The sequence below is a fragment of the Fundulus heteroclitus genome, chromosome 17 (assembly GCF_011125445.2).
Source record: "Fundulus heteroclitus isolate FHET01 chromosome 17, MU-UCD_Fhet_4.1, whole genome shotgun sequence".
Lineage (NCBI taxonomy): Eukaryota > Metazoa > Chordata > Actinopteri > Cyprinodontiformes > Fundulidae > Fundulus > Fundulus heteroclitus.
In genome coordinates, this window is record NC_046377.1 from 25,776,473 (window position 1) to 25,804,351 (window position 27,879).

General features: G+C 49.0%; 2 protein-coding genes and 1 long non-coding RNA gene across 7 annotated transcripts in view; 2 read left to right on the plus strand and 1 right to left on the minus strand.

The window, feature by feature from the left end:
• LOC118566607 overlaps positions 1–2,518 on the plus strand; it is a 5,101-nt gene extending 2,583 nt beyond the window's left edge. Inside the window, exon 2 of the long non-coding RNA XR_004933139.1 lies at positions 1,723–2,518. This is a non-coding gene — a long non-coding RNA (uncharacterized LOC118566607). The remainder of the gene's footprint in view (positions 1–1,722) is intronic.
• A 5,688-nt stretch (positions 2,519–8,206) lies between these two features.
• tnpo3 (transportin 3) lies at positions 8,207–20,732 on the plus strand. 2 transcript variants are annotated; one of them, XM_036148802.1, is made up of 23 exons: positions 8,207–8,466; positions 9,586–9,786; positions 11,987–12,060; positions 12,140–12,296; positions 12,378–12,521; positions 12,596–12,771; positions 12,840–12,978; positions 15,088–15,234; positions 15,310–15,417; positions 15,512–15,603; positions 15,681–15,820; positions 15,901–16,092; positions 16,555–16,652; positions 17,195–17,271; positions 17,341–17,401; positions 17,474–17,614; positions 17,687–17,803; positions 17,890–17,984; positions 18,090–18,246; positions 18,321–18,488; positions 18,561–18,673; positions 19,087–19,170; positions 20,186–20,732. In XM_036148802.1, exons 1-22 carry the CDS (start codon positions 8,350–8,352, stop codon positions 19,145–19,147), a joined length of 2,775 nt encoding a protein of 924 aa, XP_036004695.1. In that variant the 5' UTR covers positions 8,207–8,349; the 3' UTR covers positions 19,148–19,170; positions 20,186–20,732. The 2 variants fall into 2 exon arrangements, with proteins under 2 accessions (XP_036004695.1, XP_036004696.1); XM_036148803.1 differs by having other exon boundaries at positions 16,555–16,646.
• Positions 20,733–20,875: 143 nt separating this feature from the next.
• On the minus strand, positions 20,876–27,265 carry irf5 (interferon regulatory factor 5). Of its 4 annotated transcripts, none has more exons than XM_036148805.1 (10): positions 26,777–27,264; positions 26,681–26,683; positions 26,401–26,593; positions 25,530–25,716; positions 25,426–25,451; positions 25,325–25,352; positions 24,960–25,253; positions 22,487–22,876; positions 22,299–22,417; positions 21,975–22,226 (listed from the first exon to the last, which is right to left on the minus strand). In XM_036148805.1, exons 3-10 carry the CDS (start codon positions 26,572–26,574, stop codon positions 21,975–21,977), a joined length of 1,470 nt encoding a protein of 489 aa, XP_036004698.1. In that variant the 5' UTR covers positions 26,575–26,593; positions 26,681–26,683; positions 26,777–27,264. The 4 variants fall into 4 exon arrangements, with proteins under 4 accessions (XP_021179355.1, XP_036004698.1, XP_036004697.1 ...); XM_036148804.1 differs by having other exon boundaries at positions 26,681–26,686; positions 26,777–27,262; XM_021323678.2 differs by lacking the exon at positions 26,681–26,683 and having other exon boundaries at positions 26,401–26,589; positions 26,777–27,265.
• Positions 27,266–27,879: the final 614 nt, after the last annotated feature.

Sequence of the window (27,879 nt, forward strand, 5' to 3'; positions counted from 1 at the left end):
CTTTGCACTTTTGCCAAACTGGTCCACAGTCCACTCACCTTTCCACTTTACAATTTCAAAACCCTCAATAAACTGCAGCTAATTCAAAAGACAGCAGCTTGCATCATTACATCATCTTCTTCACACCTGTACATTAACTCCACTGTCACATTCAATATAAATCAATCCTATATACTCTGTGTCCCCACCTCTCGCTCATTGACTGCTGGAGAGTCACCAGCCCCTCCACGGTCCTGTGTTACGTCAAGCCGCGTTTCCAATCAGATACGGCATGACGTAACACCTGTACGGAAAAGCAGATATAGAAAATCCGTGGATGGGAGGTTACATTTTTAAAAAGTTTAATAAAATTGCTTAAAGTTTATCAGAAAAAAAAACGTAACTTGCTTTCTAAGAACATTAAAAAATGTTATTAAACTTCTGCTAAGTTAAATATTTTTAAGGTAATCTTGGCTGGTTTAGCTTGTCTGTCTGGCAGGTGTTTTGGGTTGGAGTAAAATGAGTCCATAGATTCACAGGAGTCTATTTAACATGTTTCTAGTGCGACTTGCTTCACATCATGCTCCACTCCGTGTAAAAACAACAAATAACTACAAAAACTCTGAGAATCGCCTTTCTCTGGTCTCACACAGTTAGAACCCGTTCTCCAGTACATGTTGTAGCTGCAGTTTATTTGTTTATTTTTTATGTAGTTTCCTTAATAATCTGTATGCATCAAAATCCTTGTGATTTTATTTAACGAGTGTCCTGGTTCAGCTCTTCATGAGGTGGAGGCTGCTGCATACTAACTGACAGCCGCTCTGACTGCAGCTCTGCCTTCTTTGTTACAGAAAAGCGCGTCATGCTAAATTATCCGAGCTAGAGCATTACTCCTCCAGTTTTAAATAAAACACAACAGTGAATCAAGAGGAGATCCCTGGTTAGTCGCTGCGTTTATCAGCTAAGTTGCTGGAAGCGAGGGAATAAACACTGACAGGCGACATGGCCACAGGTGGAAATAATTCATTAATTAGCTGCAGGAGCAGCGACAGACAAGCTTACCGACGGAAGTTGTTGTCAGCTGTTCTATTCACTGAGCTTTCTGACCTGCTGGTTCACATAAATCCAAAGAAAATTTTTGACCATCGTTACTTTCATTCATAGCATCAGTGGTCAGTTTGAGATGTTCTTCCAAAAGTTAAAATGATTAAACACCGATAAAACTCAGATGGGAGACCTCCGCGTTGCAAAGACCCGCCCTACTCTCTTTCTGATTGGCTAATGTCCTGGCTCTGCCAGATTTCATTGGTTGAGCGCAGCTTCTGTTTAAAATCTTGAATAAAAAGTCTACACAGAACATTTTGCGCTCATTTTCCAAATGACGGAAATCTGTCGCAGCGACGGAGAACTTTAACCCCTGATAATATTACTTATTTAGATCAGAGGGGGGAGGAATGTATCCCCCCCAGGGATAAAACATGAATGACCAGAGGGGGACATCACAACCAGAGGGGGGGGAAATCCCCCCCACCCCCCCACCCCCAGCAAATCACACCCTGTATATATATATATATATATATATATATATATATATATATATATATATATATATATATACATATATATATATATATGTGTGTGTGTGTAGTCTGGTAGTTTGTATATCTGGAGCATGTAACGAAAATAATTTCCCTCTGGGATTATTAAAGTATTTCTGATTCTGATTCTGATTCTGATTCCCAGTCGGATCTGAAGCTGTGGACCGAGCAGCCTGCTGTAAACTGGACACAGGACAGGGGGACAGGAGCAGGACATCCAGGAGCTGCTGAGGGCCATGGTTTCCAGGAAGGAGCTTAAAAAAGGAGAGAATTTAAAAACTAGTGTCAGCGAAAAGTATCTAGGAGATCAAGATAAGGCTGCAGGTGCCAAAGGAGCCGTCAGCAGGTGTCACCTGTTTGGTTGCCAGGTCTTGTTTTGCTCCAGCCCTGCTCACCTGCAGCTCCAAGCAAGAGGTAGAAACACACCCAGAGCCCTGACACAGGCAGCAGCCAGGAGTTGTTGGTTCAATGGCCTAAGCTGGCAGAGAGCTGCTAAGTTTTAGAGAGAATAGGAGATCATCCGGCCTCCAAGGTAAGCTTTTAAAAATCTGCTCAGCTAAGAATTGGGTCAGTATCAGACTGGTTAAAAGTATTGAGTTCATAAACCGAGGGTTGATAAATGTATGAAGTTTAACATTTGATAATGATGGGTTTGACATCCACTCAGTAGAGCAGCAGGGTCCAGGTGAGAGATGAATATCTGGAGAAATCGTGATAGGGTGGTACGATACGTCTGTCACTATGGGAATTAATTAGAAATAAAAACTGATCAATGTGAGAAATTATCTGGTGTACGGTGAATATAAACATTACAGCGGGGGTGCTACGTTCACCTCTGACGTTTCTGCTTCACTCTCCTTCTGTTGGTCAAGCTCAAAGCTCATTTATCTTCTGTCTGGATTACTTTCTCTGCTCTGTGTCAATAAAAAGCAGCAACTTGATGGAATCACTGTTTCTTTGATTTAATAAGTAACTGAGGGATCAGTTATGATCGTTTCCCCAACATGTGCCTGAGAGTGAAAAGAATAACGGCTGGTGTTCGCCTTGTTAAATCTCCAGGGGTCTGTGTAGGTTTAACCAGAGAAGAAATTACAAAGGTTTTTGGACATTAACTAGTGGACAGAACTAAGTTTAAATGAAAAGATTGTGCATAAACATTAACCAGTAATAGCAGAGTCTGAAATAGAGTACCTGAGACAATCAACATTAGCAGAACTGATGAAGGTGACTGAACAGGCTGGGAGTCAACACACCTACAGGGAGTCAACATCTGCAGGTGAAGCCGATCACCCAGTTAGCTGGGTCAGAAGCAGATTGGGTGATCTTTGGAGCGAACAGTGACACCAAACAGTTCAGAACATCTTCAGATGTATGGGTAAACAGGCAGCACAGTGTGGACAGTTCACTAAGTAGTTTTTATTTAACCAACATCTGTTGGTAACAATCCATAATGCAACGGTGGATACCGAGAAGTAAATAATCAGTTGGGTATAAAAGTTATTTAAATATATCTTCTCCAACTAGAGTAGTAGATAATACTGCAGAACTCCAAAGTGCATTCCAAGAATAAAACATCCCCAGGAAGGAGGAATGGAAAAAACACCAACTTGGCTCAACAGGAAACCAGAGAATCAACAAGTGAATGAGTTCTTACGATATAAAACCACAATCTGTGAGGTCTGCAGCGCAGCAACCGTGTAACAAGGGGCTACATACTTTTGACGTTCTAATAAATGCTGCGGCTTATTCAAGCAAACTGAACTCTGTAATACTTTAGATATACCAAAGATATAAAGATCTATCTTTAAGAACCTAACAGGAAAACATGGTGAATGAACAAATGTGGAAAAATAAAGCCATTAGTTAAACTAAAGACAGGCAGCAAAATAAATATCCAACAGAAACACCTGAATGATAATAATGAACAGAAACTGAATCTAACGGACTGACAAATAAATAATTTTTAAATGAGAGGAAAAACTGCAGAACCCCCAGAAACATAACTAGTAAGTTAAACCCTGGGGATCCTGACAGCAGCTATTCTGCAGTTTCACTCCCATCATTAGTGGCAGCAATGCAGTTTAAAGTCAGATTCCAGCCGGCAGCTGTCATGAAGAGAAGGTGAAGAAGTAGCAGCAGCTGCTGCAAAGACCAAAAGTAGTGCAGGTGCTGGTCAGATAATTAGAATATCATGAAAAAGTAGATTTTTTTCAGTAATTCCATTCAGAAAGTGAAAATTCTATATTATATTCATTCATTACACACAGACTAACATATTTCAAGTGTTTATTTCTATTAATTTTGATTAATGTAACTGACAACTAATGTAAACCCCAACAGTATCTCAGTAAATTAGAATATTGTGAAAGGCAAGCTTATTTATAAAGCACTTTTCAGTAACAAGACGATTCAAAGTGCTGAACATTAACAGAAAAACGTTAAATGGGGAATATTACAAAGGCAAAGAAAAACATTACATTTACAAAGGAACAAGCTGAGTAAATCCTTGACTAGACTTCTTTCATACAGTAGCAAACATACAGAAGCGTGTTAATGTGTGTTGGTGTAGGTCTGTGACCTGTGGCAGATAGCCCTCGCAGCCGTAGTCATTGATAGCAAAGATGTTATCAGGCAGTTCAGGAGCGCTCTGTCCAGGTCACAGACGTCACAGAGCATCTTGTTTACAGCAGAAACCAACATTGTCTGCCTTTCAAAGCCGGCACCAGGTAGCCAGATTCTGATAACAGCATTTGTTTACAGGCAGGCAGACTCTTGTTTTTCTGTCTGCCTTAAAGTCTCACTGGTTCTTTTCAATGGAAATTCCAAAACAGCCAAAATTGTGGTCATTCTGCCAGGGTCCAGCTTCCTCCCACATCGTTCCCATCCTACCAGAAAGTTCAGGAACTGAAAGTTCAGGAACAGCTGGCCTACAGTTCTTCTTACACAGCATTTCTATCTGCTCGAGTGCTGGTAGCGGACATATCCCTCACATAGCTCAGGTTGCCTTGACATGGGCCAAAACAGCTGACAACGTTTTCACAATTTCTCAATACTCCAGCTAACCGCCAGCTCCAAATAGCAGAAATCCTGTTATCATAGATCCAATTTTTTACGTAATTTTCAACATCCTCGACTGACAAAATGGACAGACACACGATCCTCCTCCCAGGAGTCCACCGTGTGTCCAGGTGCACAAAGGCTCTCCTTCACCCAGAATTTGATCAATTGCATTGATACACCAGCTGATCAGGTCCATAATTTACAATTTGAAGGATATGTAAAAAGAGGCTGCAAAAAGATTGATAGAAGCAGAAGCAGGGACGATACGGGAGAGGGAGAGGGGAAAAGAAAGTGTCCACCTTCACAGAGAGCAGGAAGAAAGACCAACAAAGGTCCAATATCGAAGACACCTGGTGTCACACTCTAATCAGCTCAAAAAAATAAACAACTGGTGCTTACCTGTGAGGAAAAAGTTTGCCAACTCTGCATCCATTTTTTTCAAACAAGTCACGAACATTACTCCTTTGGTTACTAACCCTTTGGTCGATTGCCCTTTTTTAAGGATGCCTTCTTGGTTATTGTTGAGACGGTTTCTGGGCGCTTCTCTTACTGGCTGCCATGTTTGCAGGCTGCTGCTCTTTTGCAATATGCTTTATTCATGATATGTTAATTACATCAAACACTGCCCTCCGTGTTGGCAACCCTAGGAACTCTCATATGATTGGATCAGTCCTTTCTGAGGTTTGACCAACCAGCAGGTGGATGCTGCCATCATCTACCTGCTGCACTGAGTTCTGGTCCATCTGGAGAATCCTGGCAGCACCGATCTTGTTCTTTGGCTTCTCCAGAGTGTTCAGCACCATCCAACCAGAACTCCTGAAGGACCAGCTGGAGCGGTTAGGAGTGGACCACCACCTGTCCCAAGGGACACTGGACTACCTCACTGGTCGACCCAGTATGTGAGGACATGGAGCTGTGGTTCTGACAGGCTGGTCTGCTGTACAGGAGCATCGGAGGGAACCGTGCTGGTACCGGTTCTGTTCCTGTTCACTGCAGGGAAAACTAAGGAGCTTCTGGTGGACTTTCTCAGTGCCAGACTTGCCTCTCTGACCCTGGAGAACATGCAAGGAGCTAATGTGGAGATAGTGGACTCTGATCGGTACCTGGATGTTCACCAGAACCATAAACTGGACTGAACTCACAGTACTGATTCTCTTTACAGGAGCAGAATCTACCTGCTGAGGAGGCTGAGGTCTCCTGGCCTGCAGGGGGCGCTCCTGCAGGCCTTCTTTACCTCTGGAGGCATAAGCCATTTTCTCTGGTCTGATGGAGCAGCAGCTGATCTGCAGCTGAGAGAAAGCAGTTGATAAACTCATCAGGAGGACCGGTTCTGTCCTGGGACGCCCTCTGGACCCAGAGCAGGTGGTGCAGACAGGAGGACTGGAAGATAAATACCATCACTAATGGACAATGTCTCAGATGATGATGTCTGTTTGCACATGCCTTAGCTATTTCAAAACGCTGCTGTGCTATTATGCATATTATTTCATATAGTTCTGTAAATTGGCTTCTTTTTTCCACTATTTAACTTGAATATATTTACCTCAGTATGCCGCATTGTCAATAATTGTGCAATATTTACTAATCATCTAATCTAATCTAACCAAGTTTAGATTAGATTAGTTTGTTTTTTTCCCACAGCTATAAGCTGTGTGTAACTCTGTATCTTTGCCACTGTCACGCCTGAATTACCCCATTGTGGCATAATAAAGACATTTCTTATCTTATGTAACGGTCCTTGAAGAGAGAGAGAGAGAGAGAGAGAGATCTTATGATCAAGAAACCATGTTTAATTCTTTACATTTTCTGTTCATTAGGATTCGTATTAATTTTAGTGACATTTTAATGTCATTCTCCTTTCAGATCTGTTTAAATCAGTTTGATTTCTCACTGTTTTAATGGCTGTAACAGTACAGAAGCTGCTAGAGATGTCTAAACTATGAGTCTGCTTCCTCTGGACCCTGGGTTGGCAGCAATGTGGCCTGTCTAATCTGATGCCAGATCTGGTTTTAGTTTAATAAAGTCAGTCATAAAGTATTGTCTTTGTATATCTTTTTTGTTGTGCAGAACTACGCTGACATATGTAAGCAACCCCCTGCTCTGTATGGTATGTGTGAAATACTAAGAACATGTAGAAAGACTAAGATAAATCAAACATCAGTTTATTTAACAGTCTTCTGTTTGCCTCTGCAAGGTTTTAGCTGTTCTCATTCAGTCATCAAAGTATTTTAAAAGTAAACCTGCAGCAGAACATCACCTGTCAGGATGCTCTTCATAGACTTCAGCATCAGCACGGTGCTCCCAGACATGCTGGCTCTGAAGCTCCACAGCATGGATTCTCCACCTCTCTGCTCCTGGATCAGTGACTTCCTCACCAACAGACCCAGGTGGTGAGGATGGGGAACATCTGCTCCAATGATCCTCAGGAACACCACAGGGCTGTGTCCTCAGCCCAGCTCTCTTCACCTTTTCACCCAGGACTGTCCTGCTGTCCCCCCACAGACACAGTGGAGAAGTTTGTGGACGACACCACTGTAGTGGGTCTGATCTCCACCAGTGATGAGTCCTACTACAGGGAGTAGGTCAGCAGTCTGACCCAGTGGAGCTCCAGGAACAACCTGATCCTGAACACCAGTCAGACCAAGGAGGTAATAATAGACTAGAGGAGGTCCAGGAGGACTGAACACCTCCTCTCTACAGGAGGAGGTGGTGGAGGCGTTGACAGCATCAGGTTCCTGGATATTCACATCTCCTCTGACCTCCTGGACTGAGAACAACTTCCACCTGGTAAAGATGGCCCAACAACGGCTCTTCTTCCTCAGGAAACTGAAAAGTTCTGGACTTAAGGTGCTAAAGAACTTCTACAGAGCTACAATAGAGAGCATTTATGTCTCAGCATGACTAAGTATGGGAGCTGCACAGTCCAGGAGAGGAAGGACCTAGCATGGCTGGTGAGAACAGAGCAGGGGGTTGTGGGATGCTGTCTGCATGATATAGACTCAATTTATGCAGAACGAGTCCACTTTTACCAGAAGTTTGAATACATCATTCCAGTCACAAAACCTAAATGTAAATGCTTTAATGCATCTTTATTATCCATCTTCACACTGTCGCTCAGACAGTCCAGCCACACACTTTGCTCTCAGTACCTCCTCTCCTTCAGTGATCCGTCAGTGTGATCAAAAGAAAAGACAAAAAAAAAAACAGCATTTTCATTCTTTCTCAACATGGATCTATGTACAGAAGGATCTGAAACTTTTTTAGACAAAAGAATAAATCTTCTGATGCAACTTGCTCTGGCTTTTAAATTATATTTTATTGCCTATTTAATTGAGTCACATGTTTTAATTACTTGTTACGGTGTTGTCTAGTGTTTTTTTTATTAATGTTTTGTTTTGTCAAACAGGGCTCTCTTGAAAATGGTATATATATATATATATATATATATATATATATATATATATATATATATATATATATATATATATATATATATATATATTGTGAGCCTATTTCAAAGTTCAGGGGCCGTCTTCCGTGATAGGAACAAATATTCCAGGCGTGTTTCCACTCGGAACAGGATCCAGGTTGTCCCCGGAAGAACCCGTGTGAGATGGCGGTCGGTTCTCGGACCGTTTGGTAGTTTTTGGGTTTGATAGCTCCTCAGCCGAACCGAACCATCTGCCTTACGGGAGCCTGCTTCCAGGCTGCTATGGAGGGTAAACCGAACCTGGCGCTGGTCTACCAGGCGGTCCAGGTCCTGTACCACGACCCGGACCCGGCCGGGAAGGAGCGAGCCTCGCTGTGGCTCGGAGAGCTTCAGAGATCGGTGAGAGCCCCGGGGAGATGGCATGTGTGGGTTTGACAAGGGTTCCTTGTGGGTTTAATAAGTCACCTGCGGGGGAAGTGGACAGGTGAGGCGGCCTGCGCAGTCTCAGAGGAGCTCCTGGTTCCTGTTAGCATGGTGGCTAAGCTAACGGAATGAATGGATCAAAACAGAAACGGATGCTGTCCTTTACTCACTTTATCAGATATTTAACTGGTTAAACATGAGTCAAATAAGTTAAGTAACCAACGAATCATTAGTTTAAGTATTTAAATGCCTGTTTTTCTCTGAATAGAGCGGCTTTATTCCTAACAGGCCCTGTTCTGCTGTCAGCGTGGCTGACTGACAGCTGAACCAGACTCTAGCCAGAATCGGTAGGATTTACCTGAAAGTGTACCTGGATCACCTGCTGAAGGTCTGAGGCCAGGTGCGGAGGTGTGGGTGGGCCAGCGGGTCAGACTGCTTTAACCCGGCTCAGCATTAAGACGGTTTTACCCTAAAATTCAGGCTGTGGCGGAAACACAGCTCTGGCTGTCAGTTTCACGCAGTAATGGTTATCCTATAGACCGGGTCCAGAACAAAATCACATGTTAGCGGAAACAGGCAGAGCTTAGTGAAAACTTAATGGGTTTGTGAAAGCGTGAAAAAGTAAATCTCTCTTTTGTTCATCTTAGGTCCAAGTCTGAGCTCACCTGGGAACACCTGGCCATGGACGCTTAGGTGGTCACAGGAGACTTCTGTTGACAAAAACTGGTTAAACTGCGACTGAATCGTTGAATTTTTACTAATCCACTCTGATCATGTTGATGTCTGAGGACGGTGGAGATTAGTTGGGATTCAGGAGAGAAGTGTTTGGAAAAAACTTTTAAAAATAGTCCATTATTCCAGCTGACAGGTGGGAGAAGAGCCGTGATTGGTTCCTGATACCAGAATGAGGTCCTGGTTAACTTCCTGATATCTTTCATCTTGTTCTAACTCCTGACCTACCAAGAATTGTTTCAGCCTCTACTTCAGTCCAAATGGAGGTTCAGATTCTGTTCTAGGGCGTTATGGGACCAAAGTGAAGGTCCTGGTCCTGCCGCCCAGGTTTGGTGACATCACTTCTTCTTCTTCTGTGTGCAGATGTTTGCCTGGGAGATCTCAGACCAGCTGTTGCAGCTCAAACAGGACGTGGAGTCATGTTATTTCGCCGCTCAGACCATGAAGATGAAGATCCAGACTTCCTTCTATGAGCTTCCTCCAGAAACCCACAATGCATTGCGGGACTCCCTGCTGACCCACATCCAGAACCTCAAAGACCTGTCCCCCATCATCGTCACTCAGGTAACGAACCGCTCCAGGAAGTGGCTGAGAGCAAACAGGAAGTCCAGGGCTAGCCTGTAGCGGCGCGACCCCAGAGAGAACAGTTCTCCAGGTTCCGTGTGGTCAACATGGCAGGAGTTCATGTAACTGGATTAATCAGGATAAATGCAACTATCGTCAGCATAGAGGGAAAGTTTAAAGTATATATGAGTGTGTGCACCTGTGTGTATTAGGACTGCAACAACGAACCGATAAAATCCATAAAAATCAACGATTAAAAGCGTTGGCCATGAATTTACTGAGCGACTCGTCGTGGTGATTAATGCGTCATACCTCACCTGCAGACCGCCGTCATGTCAGCCGAGCCGGGCGGTATTTTAAAATTCTGCCTTTTCGTACTAAATTCTACTAAACGACGACACAGAGAACGCGGCTCCTCAGTTTACAGGGAGCACGCCACGCTTCACTAAAAAACAAAAGTCCCGTTCAAAGTGTGGGAACGCCTCAGTGATGCAGGAGGTGAAACAACATGGAGTCACTGATGAGGCGACAGGAGGTCAGCAGCAGGTGAGACGTTTGTCCCGTTATGGAATGAGGAAATGCCGACAGCGCCTGGCTCGGTGCTGTGAGCCGAGTCAGAAGCCCGACTAGAACTGAGCCTTAACGTTAGTCTGCTAGCTAACGCAGCGCTTAGCTGGTTAGCTGGTTAGTGACAGCTGGTTTACAGGCGCAACGTTCCCTCATCACATTAAAATGTATTCGGATTAAAAGGAAAAAAAGTACCGTATTCTGGATGCACCGTTTATTTGGGCTGAAAATCAAATGATCCCATCATTACCTGCGTTTTTTGCACCAAGATTTATTCAAAGGAGAAACTCTGATATTAGCAGAGTTGTTGGATTTCCATAAAACATCCGCAGAAGTTTTGTACTTCTTTGTGGGGGAAAAAAAACTATAAACGCAAAGGTGTGTTGGTTCTGACTGCTGTGAGCGCACAGAATGGACCGGTACCAGGTTCTGAGATGATGGAGAACTCCTGCTGTTGGAGCAGGAGGAACTGATGATCGACCCAAAAGGTTCTGGTTCTGTGAGTTCATGAGTTCATCAGAACCAGCGTTTAGATGGACGCTGGGACAGTCGTCTGCATTGTTGATGGCTTTGCAGCAATCCCTCATACTGAGCATGCATGAAGCGACAGTGGAGAGGAAAACTCCCCTTTAACAGGGAGGAGAACCTCCAGCAGAACCAGAACCAGGCTCAGTGTGAACGCTCATCTGCCTCCACCCACTGGGGCTTAGAGAAGACAGAGCAGAGACACAGAAAGCTCAGAAGCTCACATTGACCCAGGAGTACTTTCTATGATAGATGGTAATAGAGGATGATCTGCCTCCCCTGATGATGTCACAGCTAACAGAACACCAGACCATTACCTAATATTATTGTGACACACCTAAGTAGCAACTTTTTTATTGTGAGTTGCTCTGTCAGTCCAAATGTTTTATTGAGGAAAACAGAAATAAACGTTTTTTTTTCCAGCTAGCAGGAAGTTCGCTTCACGCTGTATGGAGAGGCTGGGTTTAGTGTCCAGGTACCGGCCCACCTGCCAAAGGTACCAGATATCACTATGAATAAAGGAGAACGTTTGGTGTCATTAACTCAGAATATTTTAATTACATGCTGCCTTTCTTCGCTGATGACGCAGCGATCTATGGCTCTGCACCCTAACGGCTCACCTTGGGACAAACAGTGGTTGCTGATTGGCTGCTGACTGCAGAGCTCTGGGATTGGTTGACAGTCGGAGGCGAGTGGGTTTGATGAAAGCGCCACCAGATGAAAGGAGTCAGGACGGCTGGTTCCTCTGATCTGGGTTAAATAAGCGTTTCTCTGTCTGACGCAGTGTTCTAACCTTTTCAGACGGACGTTTCTAAGTTTGTCTCGTTGCTCCGTATCTCCGTTAGTGCGGTTAATTAATTTAAGGATCCATTGTCGTCGCTCAGAGGGACTGACGGCGGACCTTTTGGGCTCGGGTACGATCCTGTTGGCCTATCTGTCTCTGAGCTGGTGTCTGCAGACAGCTGGGGGGGGGCATAGCTGCAGGGCTTCCTCCTCAACATGTCTGCTGCTTTCTGGAAGGTTCTGGCCGTTCTGTCTGTCACATTGTCACATTGACCCAGGAGTACTTTCTATGTTAGCACCAGGCTAAGCTGTGTCTCTCTTGCAGCTGGCTCTGGCCATCGCTGACCTCGCTCTGCAGATGGCCTCCTGGAAAGGCTGCGTTCACACGCTCATAGAAAAGTAGGAACCCTCGCTCACCACATGCTGAACGCTGCCGTTGAGCCGACCTCTGACCCCGTGTGTGGCCCCGCCCCCGCAGGTACAACAACGACATCAGCTCCATGCCGTTCCTCATCGAGATCCTGACGGTGCTGCCGGAGGAGGTCCACAGCCGCTCGCTGAGGATCGGAGCCAACCGCAGGACGGAGATCATCGAGGACCTGGCCTTCTACTCCAACACGGTGGTGTCCCTGCTGGTCCGTGTCCCCCCCCCCCGGTCCACCCGGCCGTCTCTGGGGACGGACCTATCGGTGACGGCTCTGTGTTGTCTTCCTCAGGCGAGCTGTGTGGAGAAGACGGGGAACGACGAGAAGATGCTGATCAAGGTGTTCCGCTGTCTGGGCAGCTGGTTCAACCTGGGAGTCCTAGACAGCAACTTCATGGCCAGCAACCAGCTGCTGATGGTCCTCTTCCAGATCCTGGTGAGCCGCTGTCCCGCTCAGACCCCCGCCTGACGCCGAGCCCGGCTCTGACCGCCTCTGCTCCGTCTCCGCAGCAGAGGGACGAGACGTCGACCAACCTGCACGAAGCGGCGTCCGACTGCGTGTGCTCGGCTCTCTACGCCATCGAGAACGTGGACACCAACATCCCGCTGGCTCTGCAGCTCTTCCAGGGCGTCCTGACGCTGGAGACGGCCTACCACATGGCCGTGGCCCGGGAGGACCTGGACAAGTAAGGGGCGGCCCTGCAGGTGGGCTCCTGCAGCGCCGGGCCCAGTAACGCCTGCTCTGTGTCCTCAGGGTGCTGAACTACTGCAGGATCTTCACCGAGCTCTGCGAGACCTTCCTGGAGACCACCGTCAGGACCCCGGGGCAGGGCATGGGCGACCTGAGGACGCTGGAGCTGCTGCTCATCTGTGCGGGACACCCGCAGTACGAGGTACGAGGCTCTGCTCCCTTCAGCCTTTTATCCTGACGGGGGGGGGGGGGGGGGGTTTAAGTCCCTAAATGCTTTAACCAGGGTTTGTAATAAACTCTAACAGCCGGATTAAAAGCCTCTGCAGAGCTTTCTGTGGTAAAGGCAGAAAAGAGCGCGATCATTTTGGCTTCACTGAAGTCCCAGAATGCCTTGCTGTCACCCAGCGTGGCGTCACGCCGGCGTGTGAGGCTACCTGAGGCCGGATGTGGAGCCGCTTTGTGTCGTGGCCCCTGGATCACAGGCTGGATGATATGAAAACTGTTTTCATATCATTTTCCTATTAATTAGCTGGACTGAGGTGGGCGAGTCTGGCCGCCTGCAGTCAGTCCTTTGCATGAAGACTGGAAGCTGCTTATTATTATTATAATAATAATAATAATAATAATAATAATAATAATAATAATAATAATAATAATAATAAAGGCTTTGCTGCTTGTGAAGCCAACCTCAGCTAGCTGGTGCACATGTAAAGTAGCGTTGGCCTGGACAGGCCGGCCAGACGTCCCAGACTTCCAGGGACAGCCGCCGTTTGGACCTCCTGTCCCTGGAAGTGTCCCGGGGTCCCAGCGTTTCAGAATGGGTCCATGATGGACGCTGGTCACGCTGCTGCTGGTGGAGCAGTAGAGAAAGGCCTCGCATCACTGTGGGGCAAACGGACCCTGATTTACAGAGAATGCCACGAGTGGACAGAACCAGGCTGGAGTTCCCTACAGCGACCCGTTTGTAGAGCAGTCAGCAGGCTGAAGGTGACTGGAACAGCTGATTTCCATCGTTTGGATGGCCGTGAATTATTCACAATTTAAGGAACGGCGTTCTCCAGACGGCAGAGGTCTGCAGCTTTAGGCTACGTAAAACGGATCAGACGGACTTTAAGTGTTGGTAATTAAGTTTAAAATGGTTTTCCTGCACATGGAAGGGAAGAGATGCAGTAGTGAGGTAATCTGATTTTATTATTAGTTTTAGACTTTATACAATCATACTTCTTACCAGAAACCTTCAGGAATCTCAGCACAGCATTAAGTAGCTGTCAGAATGTTTAATGCATCGACTGGTTTGTTGGTTTCACTTTATGTTCAGCAAGGATTCATTCAATTTTATTTTATTTATATAGCCCCAATTCATGAAACATGTCATCTTGAGTCACTTTCCAAAGTCAGCTTCCATCAGATCCTCCAGGTTGGTGAGAAAGTTTCCTCTCTAAGGAAACCCAGCAGGTTGCATCAAGTCTCTCCAAGCAGCATTCACTCCTCCTGAAAGAGCGTAGAGCCACAGTGGACAGTCGTCTGCATTGTTGATGGCTTTGCAGCAATCCCTCATACTGAGCATGCTTGAAGCGACAGTGGAGAGGAAAACTCCCCTTTAACAGGGAGGAGAACCTCCAGCAGAACCAGAACCAGGCTCAGTGTGAACGCTCATCTGCCTCCACCCACTGGGGCTTAGAGAAGACAGAGCAGAGACACAGAAAGCTCAGAAGCTCACATTGACCCAGGAGTACTTTCTATGGTAGAGAAGACAGAGCAGAGACAAAGAAAGCTCAGAAGCTCACATTGACCCAGGAGTACTTTCTATGTTAGAGAAGACAGAGCAGAGACACAGAAAGCTCAGAAGCTCACATTGACCCAGGAGTACTTTCTATGGTAGAGAAGACAGAGCAGAGACACAGAAAGCGCAGAAGCTCACATTGGAGAGCAGTAGGAGAACTCAGCAGAGTGAGAGAAATAGACTCTGATGTCCTCCAGCAGCCTAAGCCTATAGCAGCATAACTATAGAGATAGCTCAGGGTAACATGAGCCACTCTGACTAGAAGCTTTGTCACAAAGGAAAGTTGAGGTCCAGCTCAACAAACTGCTGAATAATAATATTCTGATTAATAAAAACAGTTTTAACAAACATCTTAGTTATTGTTGAATTAAATCACAGTTTAGAGTTCTGGCTAAGTGCTGCGGTGTAGTTAGCGCTTCCTAGAGGACGTTTCCTCCTGTGTGCAGAGGGACTGGTTCCTGTCAGTTGGCCCGGTGGCTCTGGTTCTGATCCGGCCGTCTGGTTCTGATCCGGCCGTCTGTCTTGCAGGTGGTGGAGATCTCCTTTAACTTCTGGTACCGTCTGGGAGAACATCTGTACAAAATCAACGATGCAAATCTTCACAGCATCTTCCGCCCGTACATCCAGAGACTCCTGCACTGCTTGGCCCGGCACTGCCAGCTCGATCCGGACCACGTAAGACACCAGAACCGGCTCTGCCCGACCCAGTTCTGATCCCGCTCTAGGTCTAACGCTCGTCCCGCTCCACAGGAGGGAATTCCCGAGGAAACGGATGATTTCGGGGAGTTCAGGATGCGCGTCTCAGACCTGGTTAAAGACGTCATCTTCCTGGTCGGATCCATGGAGTGCTTCTCTCAGGTACCGTCAGAACCTGGGCATCACCTGAGCATCACCTGGGCATCACCTGGGCCCGCTCGCTGCTCCAGCTGACGTTCCGCCTCTGTTCCCACAGCTATATTCCACGCTAAAGGACGGCAGTCCTCCGTGGGAGGTGACCGAGGCCGTCCTCTTCATCATGGCCTCCATCGCCAAGAGCGTCGACCCGTGAGTTTCTCCGCAGGCTGACGGGTCAGAACCGGCTTGGGTTGGCGGTTCAGCGCTGACCTGCTGCCTTTTTGCAGGGAGAACAACCCGACGGTGTCGGAGGTGCTGCAGCAGGTGGTGCTGCTGCCTGAGAGCGTGCACATGGCCGTGCGCTACACCAGCATCGAGCTGGTGGGCGAGATGAGCGAGGTGGTGGACCGCAACCCCCGATTCCTGGGTATGGACTCTGGGCTGTTAGCTTCCTGCTGCTAACGCCGCTAACGCTAACAATGCTAACGGCGCTGTCTTCCTCCACAGACCCGGTGCTGAACTACCTGATGAAGGGCCTCAGGGAGAAGCCTCTGGCGTCGGCCGCGGCCAAAGCCATCCACAACATCTGCTCGGTGTGCCGGGACCACATGGCCCAGCACTTCCAGGGGCTGCTGGAGATCGCCCGCTCCCTCGACTCCTTCGCCCTGTCCACCGAGGCCGCCGTGGGACTCCTGAAAGGTGCTGCTTCTGGACCAGGGGCCGTTCAGAACCGGCCGGGTCACACGCTCCGGCTGGGCCAGACATTTAGTCCGTTAGTCCAAAGTTAGAGATTTAAGGTCTGGAATGAAGTCGTTGTTCTTCCATGAAGAGAACAGCAGCAAAGCTGAGAATACGCTTAGGATGAAAAGACGAGATCTTTTTTACGGTTAGCCTCACCATCATTGTGTAAAACAGACATTTGGTTATATTTCCATAGTTCACTACGCCACAGCGGCCATCTTGTTTTACCAGCACCTTGAATTCAGGTCGATTCCCAGAATTTAAACGTTTTTAAAAAAAAGAATCGCTGAACCAGGTTTTGTCAGATTATTGCTCCCAGCTGCCGTCTGCAGGTGACCCAGCCTGGGCTTTGAACCCGGGACCCCAGCTCTGAGCTGCAGGAACCGCTGGTCTCTGATTGGTTGGCGTGTCGCCCCGCAGGTACGGCGCTGGTCCTGGCCCGGCTGCCTCTGGAGAAGATCGCCGAGTGTCTCAGCGACCTGTGTGCCGTTCAGGTTCTGGCCCTGAAGAAGGTCAGTGTGCGTATCCCAGGAACCTGCAGCCGTGACAAACGTTCTGACTTCTGTCCTTCCTGTTTAGACTGTAGGGTTGCTGGTCCAAATCCTGACAGTCTTTACCATAAATACCCACCACTGCGCTCTGTGTTCATCTGTCAACTGGCCCTCCCTCACAATCGATGCAAAGTTCTCTGGTTCATCTTCATTTAAAGAGCTTCTTTAGGTCACCTGCTGCAGCCGGTCCTCACTTCATCAATTATTCTCTAAACCAACTCGACCCTCGGTCTTCTTCTCAATCTGCTGCCACTCGTCACTGGAACGCTCTGCAAAATATTCTTAAACCAGATCGACTAATCTCAGTTTCATCCTCTAAAACAATATCATCCTGGCAGTTGCCTCTCTACGGTCATTTTTGGGTTCTCTGTTTTAAATAGTATTTTATGTATTACTATGTATTTATTTTTCCTAAGTGGTTCCTCCTGTCAGGCCGCCATTGTAAATAAGAGTTGTTCTTGATGACTTGCCTGTAAAAATAAAGGTATAAATTAATAAAAATATTTCAGCTCCTGGCCGAACAGTCGACCAACGGGAAGTCGGCGGATCCCACGGTGTGGCTGGACAGGCTGGCCGTCATCTTCAGGTGAGTCTACCTGCAGGGCGCCCCCCGGTGGCAGCTGCAGATAGTGACCGCCTGGTTCTCCTTCCGCAGGCACACCAACCCCATCGTGGAGAACGGACAGACCCATCCGTGTCAGAAGGTCATCCAGGAGGTAAGTCACCTGAACACACCTGGTGCTTGGCTAGAAAAGCGCTCTGGATCACATGCGGCCGTCTCCCCGCAGATCTGGCCCGTCCTGTCCGAGACGCTCAACGCTCACCAGGCCGACAACCGCATCGTGGAGCGATGCTGCCGCTGCCTCCGCTTCGCCGTGCGCTGCGTGGGGAAAGGCTCCGCCTGCCTGCTGCAGCCGCTCGTCACTCAGGTGAGACTCGCCGATGGCGGCTGGCGCCGGCGCCGGCCACAGAAACACTGACGGGCGGTTTGTCTCCGTCAGATGGTGAGCGTGTACCAGGTGTACCCACACTCCTGCTTCCTGTACCTGGGCAGCATCCTGGTGGATGAGTACGGCATGGAGGAGGGCTGCAGGCAGGGGCTGCTGGACATGCTGCAGGTAAGCTCGGCACACCTCATCCTACCTGTGACCACGCCCTGCAGGGCCGAGCAGCTGATGAGGCGGAGCGTCTCTTTCTCCTGCAGGCTCTCTGCATGCCCACCTTCCAGCTGCTGGAGCAGCCCAACAGCCTGAGGAACCACCCTGACACCGTGGACGACCTGTTCAGACTCGCCACCAGGTGAGCCCACTGCTGCGCACCTGAGACGGTCTCCCTGAGACACCCGGGACACGCAGCAGGTCAGAGACAGGAGGTCCTGCCTGAACCTTTGCGGTCTGTGTCCAGGTTCGTCCAGAGGAGTCCCGTCACGTTGCTCGGCAGCACCATCATCGTCCACATCATCCAGTGCGCCATCGCCGCCGCGTCCCTGGACCACCGGGACGCCAACTGCAGCGTCATGAAGTTCATCCGAGACCTGGTCCACACCGGCGTGGGCAACGATGTGAGTCCCTGATTCCTCTGACCCGGCAGCGTTTAGCCAGCCAGAACCCAAGGGCTGTGAATGTGTGTGTGCAGCACGAGGAGGACTTTGAGCTGAGGAAGCGTCTGATTGGTCAGGCCATGGAGCAGAACGGCCAGCAGCTCATCAACCAGCTGCTGCACTCGTGCTGCTTCTGCCTGCCGCCGTACACGCTGCCGGACGTGGCCGAGGTTCTGTGGGAGATCATGCTGTTCAACAGGCCGGTGAGTCCGTCTGCGCTGGAGGTTCTGCTGGTTCTGAAGCCCTCAGGTGACCTCTGCTCCCGTCTGTTCCAGATGTTCTGCCGCTGGCTGGAAAACGCTCTGAAGGGGTTACCCAAGGAGACGGCGGGAGGAGCTGTGACCGTCACCCACAAACAGCTGACGGACTTCCACAAACAGGTGACCAGGTGAGTCCAGAACCGCAGCAGGAACACCTGTGTGGGCTGCACCGCCAGTGGGTCCTGCTCCTGTGGTCGCCCTGGCAACCCAGCCAGCTGCTGAGCCTTCAGGATAGGGCTCGGTCTTTGTTTCGGATCAGAGTTCTGCCTGATCCGATCCACCAACCTCAGCAGGCGGGGTAGAGGAAGCTCTCAGCAGTGACTCATCCAGGAGGCGTTCAGCCGGAGCCCCACAGCTTCGTGCCGAGACCCGTCCGTTAGAAGGTGGGGCGCCGAAAGACTGGAGCCCAGAGGGGGCGAGTCGAGACTCGTCCTGGAGCCGGTGGTAGCTGAGCGGCAGAGGGAACACCTGACTCATCGCTGACACGGCACAAACTCATCTGACAGGAAGTGTTCATGAGTGCGTTTGGTTTGTCTTTCAGCGCGGAGGAGTGCAAGCAGGTGTGTTGGGCCATCAGAGAGTTCACCAGACTGTACCGATAGCTGCGACCTTCTCATGACACCAGGTAAGCCCGAGCTGCAGCCTCCAGCAGGTCAGCGTCGTCCCGAGTCACCCCGTTTACCCAGGAGACCCCGTTTACCCGAGTCACCCCGTTTACCCGGGAGACCCATTTTACCCATTTAACCTGGAGACCCCAATTACCCGGGAGACCCCGTTTACCCGGGAGACTCCGTTTACCCGAGTCACCCCGTTTACCCGAGTCACCCCGTTTACCCGAGTCACCCCGTTTACCCGAGTCACCCCGTTTACCCGATTGACCCCGTTTAACCGGGAGACCCCGTTTACCCGAGTCACCCCGTTTAACCGGGAGACCCCGTTTACCCGAGTCACTCCGTTTACCCGATTGACCCCGTTTATCGGGAGACCCCGTTTACCCGGGAGACTCCGTTTACCCGAGTCACCCCGTTTACCCGATTGACCCCGTTTACCCGATTGACCCCGTTTAACCGGGAGACCCCGTTTACCTGAGTCACCCCGTTTAACCGGGAAACCCCGTTTACCTGAGTCACTCAGTTTACCCGATTGACCCCGTTTACCTGTTTGACCCCGTTTACCCCGGAAGACCCCGTTTACCCGGGTAACCGGTATGCCCCAGAGCAGAGACTAGGATCTGAGGGCGGGTGCTGTTCATTTGGACCTTGATTTGAAGTGCCGTGCATCTATAAAGCTGCACGTCATTCTGGGTCGGTACCCATAGTTGCAGATTTCTTCAATTTTAACTTCAATTCATTCCAGTTGCATCCATTTGAATCCAAAAAAAGGAGCTTGAAGGGACGTTACAAGACCGGTCCAATACTGGGTTGATCTAGAGTCCATATTTAATCTGCAGTTTCTGGTTTCCCTGCATTTCTGACCTACAGTGACAGCAATATGTTAGCAATAGTAGTCATTGGTACTGGTATCTGTTGGCCATGGTCATGCGGTACCACGGTTTATACAAGGTGCCCTGAGGTAAACCAGGTAACGTTGGGCACGGCTGCTGCTCACCTGTCCTAATTCAGGTTTCTTCTGCTCCGCAGGTTAAATCTTTAGTTGACCAACATTCAGAGGTGACGGCAAAAAGCTGCGACTGCAGACCATGAAGACAATGATGAAGACGGAGGGACTTTGAATGTGAAACAGGACTCTGGAACCTGACGGAGGAAGACTGATGACAGGCGGAGCCCACCCCCGGCTCACCTGAGCCGGCCTCACCTGCAGCAGGTGGTTCTGAGTGGGCGGGGTCAGGACGGGAGGAAGGGTGTGGATCGGTTCCTGCTGGATCCTCAGTGGCGATTAATCAGGACGTGCCTGCTAAAACTGTTTTTAAGAGATTTATTTTTGGGACTTTGGTCAAGATGTTTTTGTCCGTGCCAAAAATCAGAGCCAAAAAGTTTCCCATGATGCCGTGGGCTGAGTGGCGTATCGCTGGAGGATTTGGCGTCACCTTTGACCTTTTATCTTTGGTTTATTTTAGTTGTTTTTCCATAAATGGAAACAGAGGACTCTGGGTAATGAGGCGGACTGACACCGTGACATCAGTGGTGATGTAGCCTTGCTGTAAACAATAAAACAGCTGAAAGAAAAGTGCTGACTCGTCTTCTTGACTTAACCTGGTTCTGGTTAAACGGGTTTCTGGTGGTGCTCAGCAAAACCTGGAGGAGATGTTTAACACGGGTTCAGAACAAAAGTTCTACTGGGTCGGGGCTGCAAATGAAAACCGAGTCCGGTTGATCCTCTGGGGAATTAAACTTTATTCATCAAAGCAGAAAAATAAGACTTTGCTGTTAAAAGTACAAAATGTTCATCAAATGTTTATTCAGAGCCTGTAGTCTGTTCTGATGGACCTGAGCAGGAACGGGTTCTGGTTCTACCGCTGAAGAACAGTCACACCAACAGCCCCACAAACACGGTCCAACATGTGCAGCGGTGCCGGCTGATGCCCAGAACCCGGCTAAAGGCAGAACTGAAGGACGGTACCGAATACCCCTGACTGGACCTCAGAACCGGACCTGTTCCTGGTCTTATTCTCCAGCCTTGGGCTGCTTTTCTCTCTTCTAAAAGGGTTCTGGGTGAACGAAGCTTTGGTGTACTGACCCGTTCAGGGTTATCAGGACACTATGGTGCCAGTTTACAGCCAGAACCTTTCCAGTGAGTTATGAATCTGCAGAACCTGGATCAGCACCGGTCCAGACACAGCGGGATTAAGATGGGCCTACGGAGGCCAGCCCGTTACCCTTCTGGATGTTGCAGAGACGAAGGTTCTGGCCCAGTTCGTTCTGTCCAGCAGCTGAACAGGATCTGAAAGTCCTGTGTTTAAGAAACAGGAACGTCTCCAGAACCAGAACCTGTCTCTTCGGATCACCTTATGTGTGTTTGAGTCTGGCTGCTGGTACCAAACAACCTAAAATTGATGAGCGGTGCTGTGTAGTTCCTCCTTCTGAGGTCTGGAGCCGGTCCGGTCAACCAGAACAGCTCGTGAAAATGTTCTGGACCAGATACTAAATCAGAGTCAGAATAAAACCTCCAGATCCAAAGTTCTGGACTGGATCAGGAGGTTTGGGGCAGTACTTTATACACGGAAATGTGAAGGACGGAGAAGCCGAACGTGGACCCGTTCACAGTGGACCGAGGTAGGCGGTACCACACCGAAAGCCCTGAGCTACACAGCAGAACACTGAGGTCTTCACATCGGACCGCTTCAGGTCTTTTACTTGTTCTGCTTGGTTCTGGTCCACCAATGACCTGCAAACCCACCAAATATTGAGATTCCATGGAATCTGAGATCCGGTTCGGCCCAAACCCGCCACGGTCCTTGCGGGGGAGCTTTCAGCTGGTCCCCATGGAGAATCCACTTGATGCATTGTTCATGGAGGCCTCCAGGGACCCCGGGGGGGCGGCGGGGGCCCAGGGCGCCTGGACCCCCAGCTGGTTCTGCAGCAGCCTCTGCAGCTCCTTGAACTGCTCCACCGTCTGGTCCTTCACGTCCGGGTTGGAGATCTGCAGCCGGATGCTGTCGGTGGACCAGTTCAGTTCCCCTGAGAACATCTCCGTCAGGATGCGGGCCACCACAGGAACCACCTGCAGCCAACAACAGAACCCTTACAACCTGGACCGCAAGAACCCGCAGCCAAGGGACCTCAGCCAGCTCACCTGCACGATGATGAGTTTCTTCTCCTTGGGCTTCTTGTCGGGCCAGTCCTCCCCGAAGCAGAAGTACAGCTCAAAGGGCGGCGGGCTCGGAGCTTCGCCTCTCTGGAACAGAATGAGCCCTGAGGAAGAGCAGAGCGCTCAGGCAACAGCACCGCACACAAACCCAAACGGGTCCGCGCAACACAAACCTTGCAGGAATTCGTTGAGGCTAAACACTTTGATCCTCCTCTCCCTCTCCATGGGGTTCGGCGGTCCCTGTTCTGGCATTCCCGGGCCCGACCAGAACACCTTGCACTGGCAGAGGCGGATGGCGTAGATGTCCTGCTGCTCGATCTCCAGGATCAGACCTCGGTCCATCACGTCCAGCAGAGCGTTGGTGTAGAACTGCTGCTTCTGGTTCTGGATTTCAGACGTTCCCGGGAACAGGACCTGCTGCAGAGTTACCGGCCCAAACAGGTCCACCTGCTCCGGGGTGGGTTCCAGGTGACCGTAGTAGAGCCGGCAGCCTTGGGGGTTGCTGACGGTTAGAGAGCCCATCGCTCGGCCCCGGTACAGGAACTTCAGGTCTAGATCCGTTACTGCACCAGGAGTGAAGAACCTTTGGTTAGATCGTCTGTTTCAGAGTTCCAGCAGAACCCACAAACCCAAAGCCCTAAACTGATCACACTGAATTACAGTTAAAGACAAAACCTTTGGACTACACCTGGTCCAGATGGCTAGGTCCGGTAACGTTCTTAGCCCTGCAGATCTCAGATGTTGGTCTGCATTACTGATGGGTTCTACAGGGTCCATCACTATTTGATGCTTTAGGCTGAACTTTTCCCAACCACTAGTCGTCTCAGTACTGGGAGTATCGCTTACACTCGTTAAAGGAATATTTTAACCAACTCAGCAGTGATTGATAAAAATTACTCGGTTTTTGGATCAGCTGTCAGACTTATCTGATTTGGTGTTAAACACTGACAAGGTTATTATAGTGGGTGATTTTAACATTCATGTTGACACTGAATGTGATAACCTTAGTGTAGCCTTTAAAACTATCCTAGATTCAATTGGTTTTGCTCAAAATGTGCATAAACCGACACACTCTTGGCTCCATACTTTAGACCTTGTTCTGACATATGGCATTGATTATGAAGAATTAACAGTATTCTCTCACAACCCTGTCCTGTCTGACCATTTTTTAATAACATTTGAGTTTAATCTAACAGAGTTCTCAACCCCCAAAAGAAGGTTCCATTATAGTAGATCTTTATCAGACAATGCTGCATCAAACTTTAGAGTCTGTCCCCCTTTTAATATCCTCAGTATTGCAGAAATGCCCTGTAGATGGCAGCAATGTTGTTTCTTCCCATTCACAAATAGATACCTTTGTAAACGGTATGACTTCGTCATTGCGTTCTGCATTAGACATTTTAGTTCCCTTGAAAAAGAAGGTGATTATTCACAGGAAGCTGGCTCCTTGGTTTAATTCAGAGCTGCGTTCCTTGAAGCACAATGTTAGGAAATTGGAGAGAAAATGGCGCTCTACACACCAAGAGGAATCCTACTTAATCTGGAGGTACAGTCTATTGTTGTATAACAAGACCCTTCGCAGAGTTAGAGCAGCATATTTTTCATCATTAATTGAGAACAAAAATAATCCTAGATTTCTCTTTAGTACAGTTGCCAAACTTACACAGAGCCACAGCTCTGTTGATCCATCCATTCCCTTAGCTCTTAGCAGTAATGACTTTATGGGATTCTTCATAAATAAAATTGATTCCATTAAAAATAAAATAATTGGCATCCTCCCAAACATGATTACCTCGTCCTCAGTAAGTGAGGCAGCGTTGGAGGAATCTTTAGAACCTGCGCAGTGTCTGAACTGTTTAGAAGCAGTAGAGCTTTCTGAGCTATCTAAAATTTTAGCTTCATCTAAACCTTCTACCTGTATGTTAGACCAGATCCCAACCAAGTTATTTAAGGAGGTATTCCCTCTGATCAGTGGTCCTATTTTAGACATGATTAATCTATCCTTAGTAAATGGATATGTACCACAGGCTTTTAAAGTAGCTGTTATTAAACCTTTACTTAAGAAACCATCTCTTGATCAAGGTGAGTTAGTAAATTACAGACCTATATCTAATCTTCTTTTCTTATCTAAAATTCTTGAGAAAGTAGTTGCTAATCAACTCTGTGAACATTTACAAAGTAATGACCTACTTGAGGAGTTTCAGTCAGGCTTCAGAGCTCATCATAGCACTGAAACAGCTCTGGTGAAGGTCACTAATGATATTCTCATGGCCTCAGATAATGGACTTGTGTCTATACTTGTCCTGTTAGATCTCAGTGCTGCATTTGATACAGTTGATCACAATATTCTCCTACAATGACTTGAGCATACTGTAAAGAAATAAAACTGAATTGAATTAGCGGTAATTTAAACGATGTGCATCTGATAAGCAGTCAGAACATCTTGCTGTGAATGATGGCTGCTCCCAGGGCGCCGCACAGTGGCAGCCCACTGCTCCCCAAGGGGAAGTGTTAAATGTAGAGAGCAAATTTCGTTGGAATGTATGTTGCAATGACAAGATTATTATTATTATATTATTATTATTATTATTATTATTATTATTATTATTATATTATGAGAGGAACTACTTTGGACGTGAGACTCACGTGGGACGCTGCTCAGCAGGTCATACTTGCAGGGTTGGTGGTTCTGAGCCTCCGTCTGAATGGAGCCCATGCTGCTGGCCTCCATTGATTCGGGCTGAGCAGCAGGAACCGCAGGAGGCAGCGAGTTCAGCTCCTGGAGTCCATTGGGAAGACCCCCAGGTGGGCCGAAGCTCCCTGGATCCACCATCTGAGGCTGAAGGTCTGAGGTCATTGGTAGGAGGGGCATCGGGATCACCTGGGGCGATCCAAAGGAGCCGAAGGTGGGGAAGGAGGAGGGCTCGTCGATCCGTGGGTCTTAGGAGACACGAGGTGAGACTGCAGCCTCTGGGTTAGCATGAAAACGCTGATCTAGCTCTTTCACTTACTGATCGTCAGGTCCATCAGGTTGGGCATCTGAAAGGATTCACAGTTTTAGTCTCTGAGGAAGAACAACGCCCACATTCACATCACACCTTGTCTCGCTCACCTCCTCCTCCTCGTCCTCCGCTCCGTCTGAAACAAAGAACAAGCGCCGTCAGCACCGTCCTGCACTGTGACACCAGAACCACAGCTGGTCCAGGTGCGTCTCACCTGCGTTGCCGGGTACGTCGCACACTTCGTAGATCTTGTACGGCTTGAGCGGCGTCTCCTTGGTGCCGTCGAATTTCAGCTGGAACTCCCGGCTTTTGTTCAGGGCGCAGCGCAGGTTGGCCTTCCACTTGGCCGGGTCCGGTTCGTCCACGCCTTCCTGGTACTTCCCCGTCTCCACGGCCCACGCCTGCAAGACACGGAGCAGGGAAAAGGCCTCAGGACGGCTGCTGCTCTCTCTGCCTCTACTCAGAACCGCTGAGCCCAGACTGGGCTTTAACCGTTCCAGCCTGGCTGGAGCCGGTGCTGCCTGGGCTCCTCTGCCTCCAGCCCTGGTGAGCAGATGGAGCTTCTGGGAGCTCCCATGAGGGCTTTATGAGCTCCTGGGAGGGCTTCTAGGATCTTCTCTAGCTCCTGTGAGCTCCTGCGAGCTTCTCTGAGGTTCTGGGAGGTCCTAACGGCTTCTAGGAGCTCATAGGATGTTCTCTGAGGTTCTGGGAGGTTCTAAGATCTGCTAAGATCTTCTAGGAGGGCTTCTGGGAGCTCATAGGATGTTCTCTGAGGTTCTGGGAGGTCCTGAGATCTGCTAAGATCTTCTAGGAGGGCTTCTGGGAGCTTCTGCTCTGAGCTGGTTTCCTCTCCCTGACAGAAAGAGGAAGCAGGGGCAGCGAAAGAGGAAACCATGCGCGGCTCACGCTGCAGTTCTGCACAAAAAGCACGAAATGAAACTTGACAGCAGGAGGAAGTCCAGCAGCAGGGCCTCTCCGTGTCAGGGTGGAGCACCACACCGGGTCGGTACCGGGCCCGGTCCCGTCCTGGCAGGCTCAGGAAGGGACCGGTACCATGTGGAGCCCACCACCTGCAGCAACCGAACCTTGAAGATGGTGTTCTCCTCGTCGGACGCGGGCGTGTGGCGGGTGGCGTGCCTCCAGGGGATCTGGAAGAGCCGGTGGTCCGCGCTGAGCCACTGCAGCCCCGGGTACCTGCCGCTGTGCACCTGGGCCAGCAGCCAGGGCTTCAGGCGGATCCTGCGGGGGTGGATGCTCATGACCGCCGGGTTCTGCTGCACAAAGAACAGGGGGTAAAGGTGGACCAGAACCAACAGCCCCATGAGGTCCAAACTGGCTCCAGGTTGGAACTGGAGTCTGCTTAAAGTTCTGCTGCTGATGGCCTGACCCGGAACCGGGTCCAGCTGAGGACCCGGTTCCGGGTCAGACTGTCTCTGTCGGCCCTCACATCAGACCACTCACCTGATCTCGGTTCTGGTTCCGATTCTTCGTGGACCGAAGAAGGAGAGCTGCGCGCAGGGAGCGGCGGCGCTCAGCTGCAGGAAAGCCAGATCAACGAGAGCTGCTTCCGGTCCCAGAGCGCGTCCTTTCAGAATAAAAGCTCCCCCTGCAGCCCTGCTTCACGGTCAGCAGTTTTAGGGCTTAGTGATGAATTAATCTGCTGCTGTTGTGTCATGAAGCAGAGCAGAAATCCGCATCAATGGTTTTACAGGAAGAAAGCGCGTTTCAGCTGAGCTGGGAGCAGCCCGCGCACCCTCGGGCTTTTATTCTGAAGTCTGGCTGTAGTTTCCGGTGTGAGCCTGCATGTGAATTAACTGTGTGGGTGTTTTTAAGTAAACTTTCAGGTTCCTCCTCATCAGGCCCCGTGGGGAGCAGGTCCGTGACGTCACCAACATAAAAGAAGAAACGAAGTTTCACGTTAATTAGAGTTTGTTTCCAGAAACAATATTAGTGTCAAATAATACAATCATTAGAAAAAATAAGGTTCTATGGATCCATGAAGGTGGAGGGAGGGGTTCAGAACCGGGATGGATCAGGTGCTCCGCCATGATGGATCCATGCAGCATCTCTAAGCTGCTCCACACACCTGTAGAGCTTCATAAAATAAAAGTAACTCATTTATTAAGGTTAAAACATAAATGGTCCAGTTTCACACAGAGAAAGTTGTCATGTTTGTTTTAGCTACTAACATCTCATGACATCATTGTCCACCGCTGAGGAACACTGAGGAGACATCAGATCTCAACAGGATAAACAAACCTGCTGGTTCTCCATCCTGATGGGGTTCTGCAACCAGAACCACACCAGGTTCAGGTAGCAGAACCACACTAGGTTCAGGTACCAGAACCACACCAGGTTCTGCAGCAGAACCACACCAGGTTCTAGTAGCAGAACCTGGTGGGGTTCTGTAGCAGAACCACACCATGTTCTGCTACAGAACCACACCATGTCTCATCGTCCGGTGAAGACGATGGACCCTCAGAGCTGAGCCAAGTCAGAGAAGCTGAAGCTGCAGTTGGAGCTGAGATGTCTGTCCTGGGCTGTCCTCCTAGATCCTGACCTGA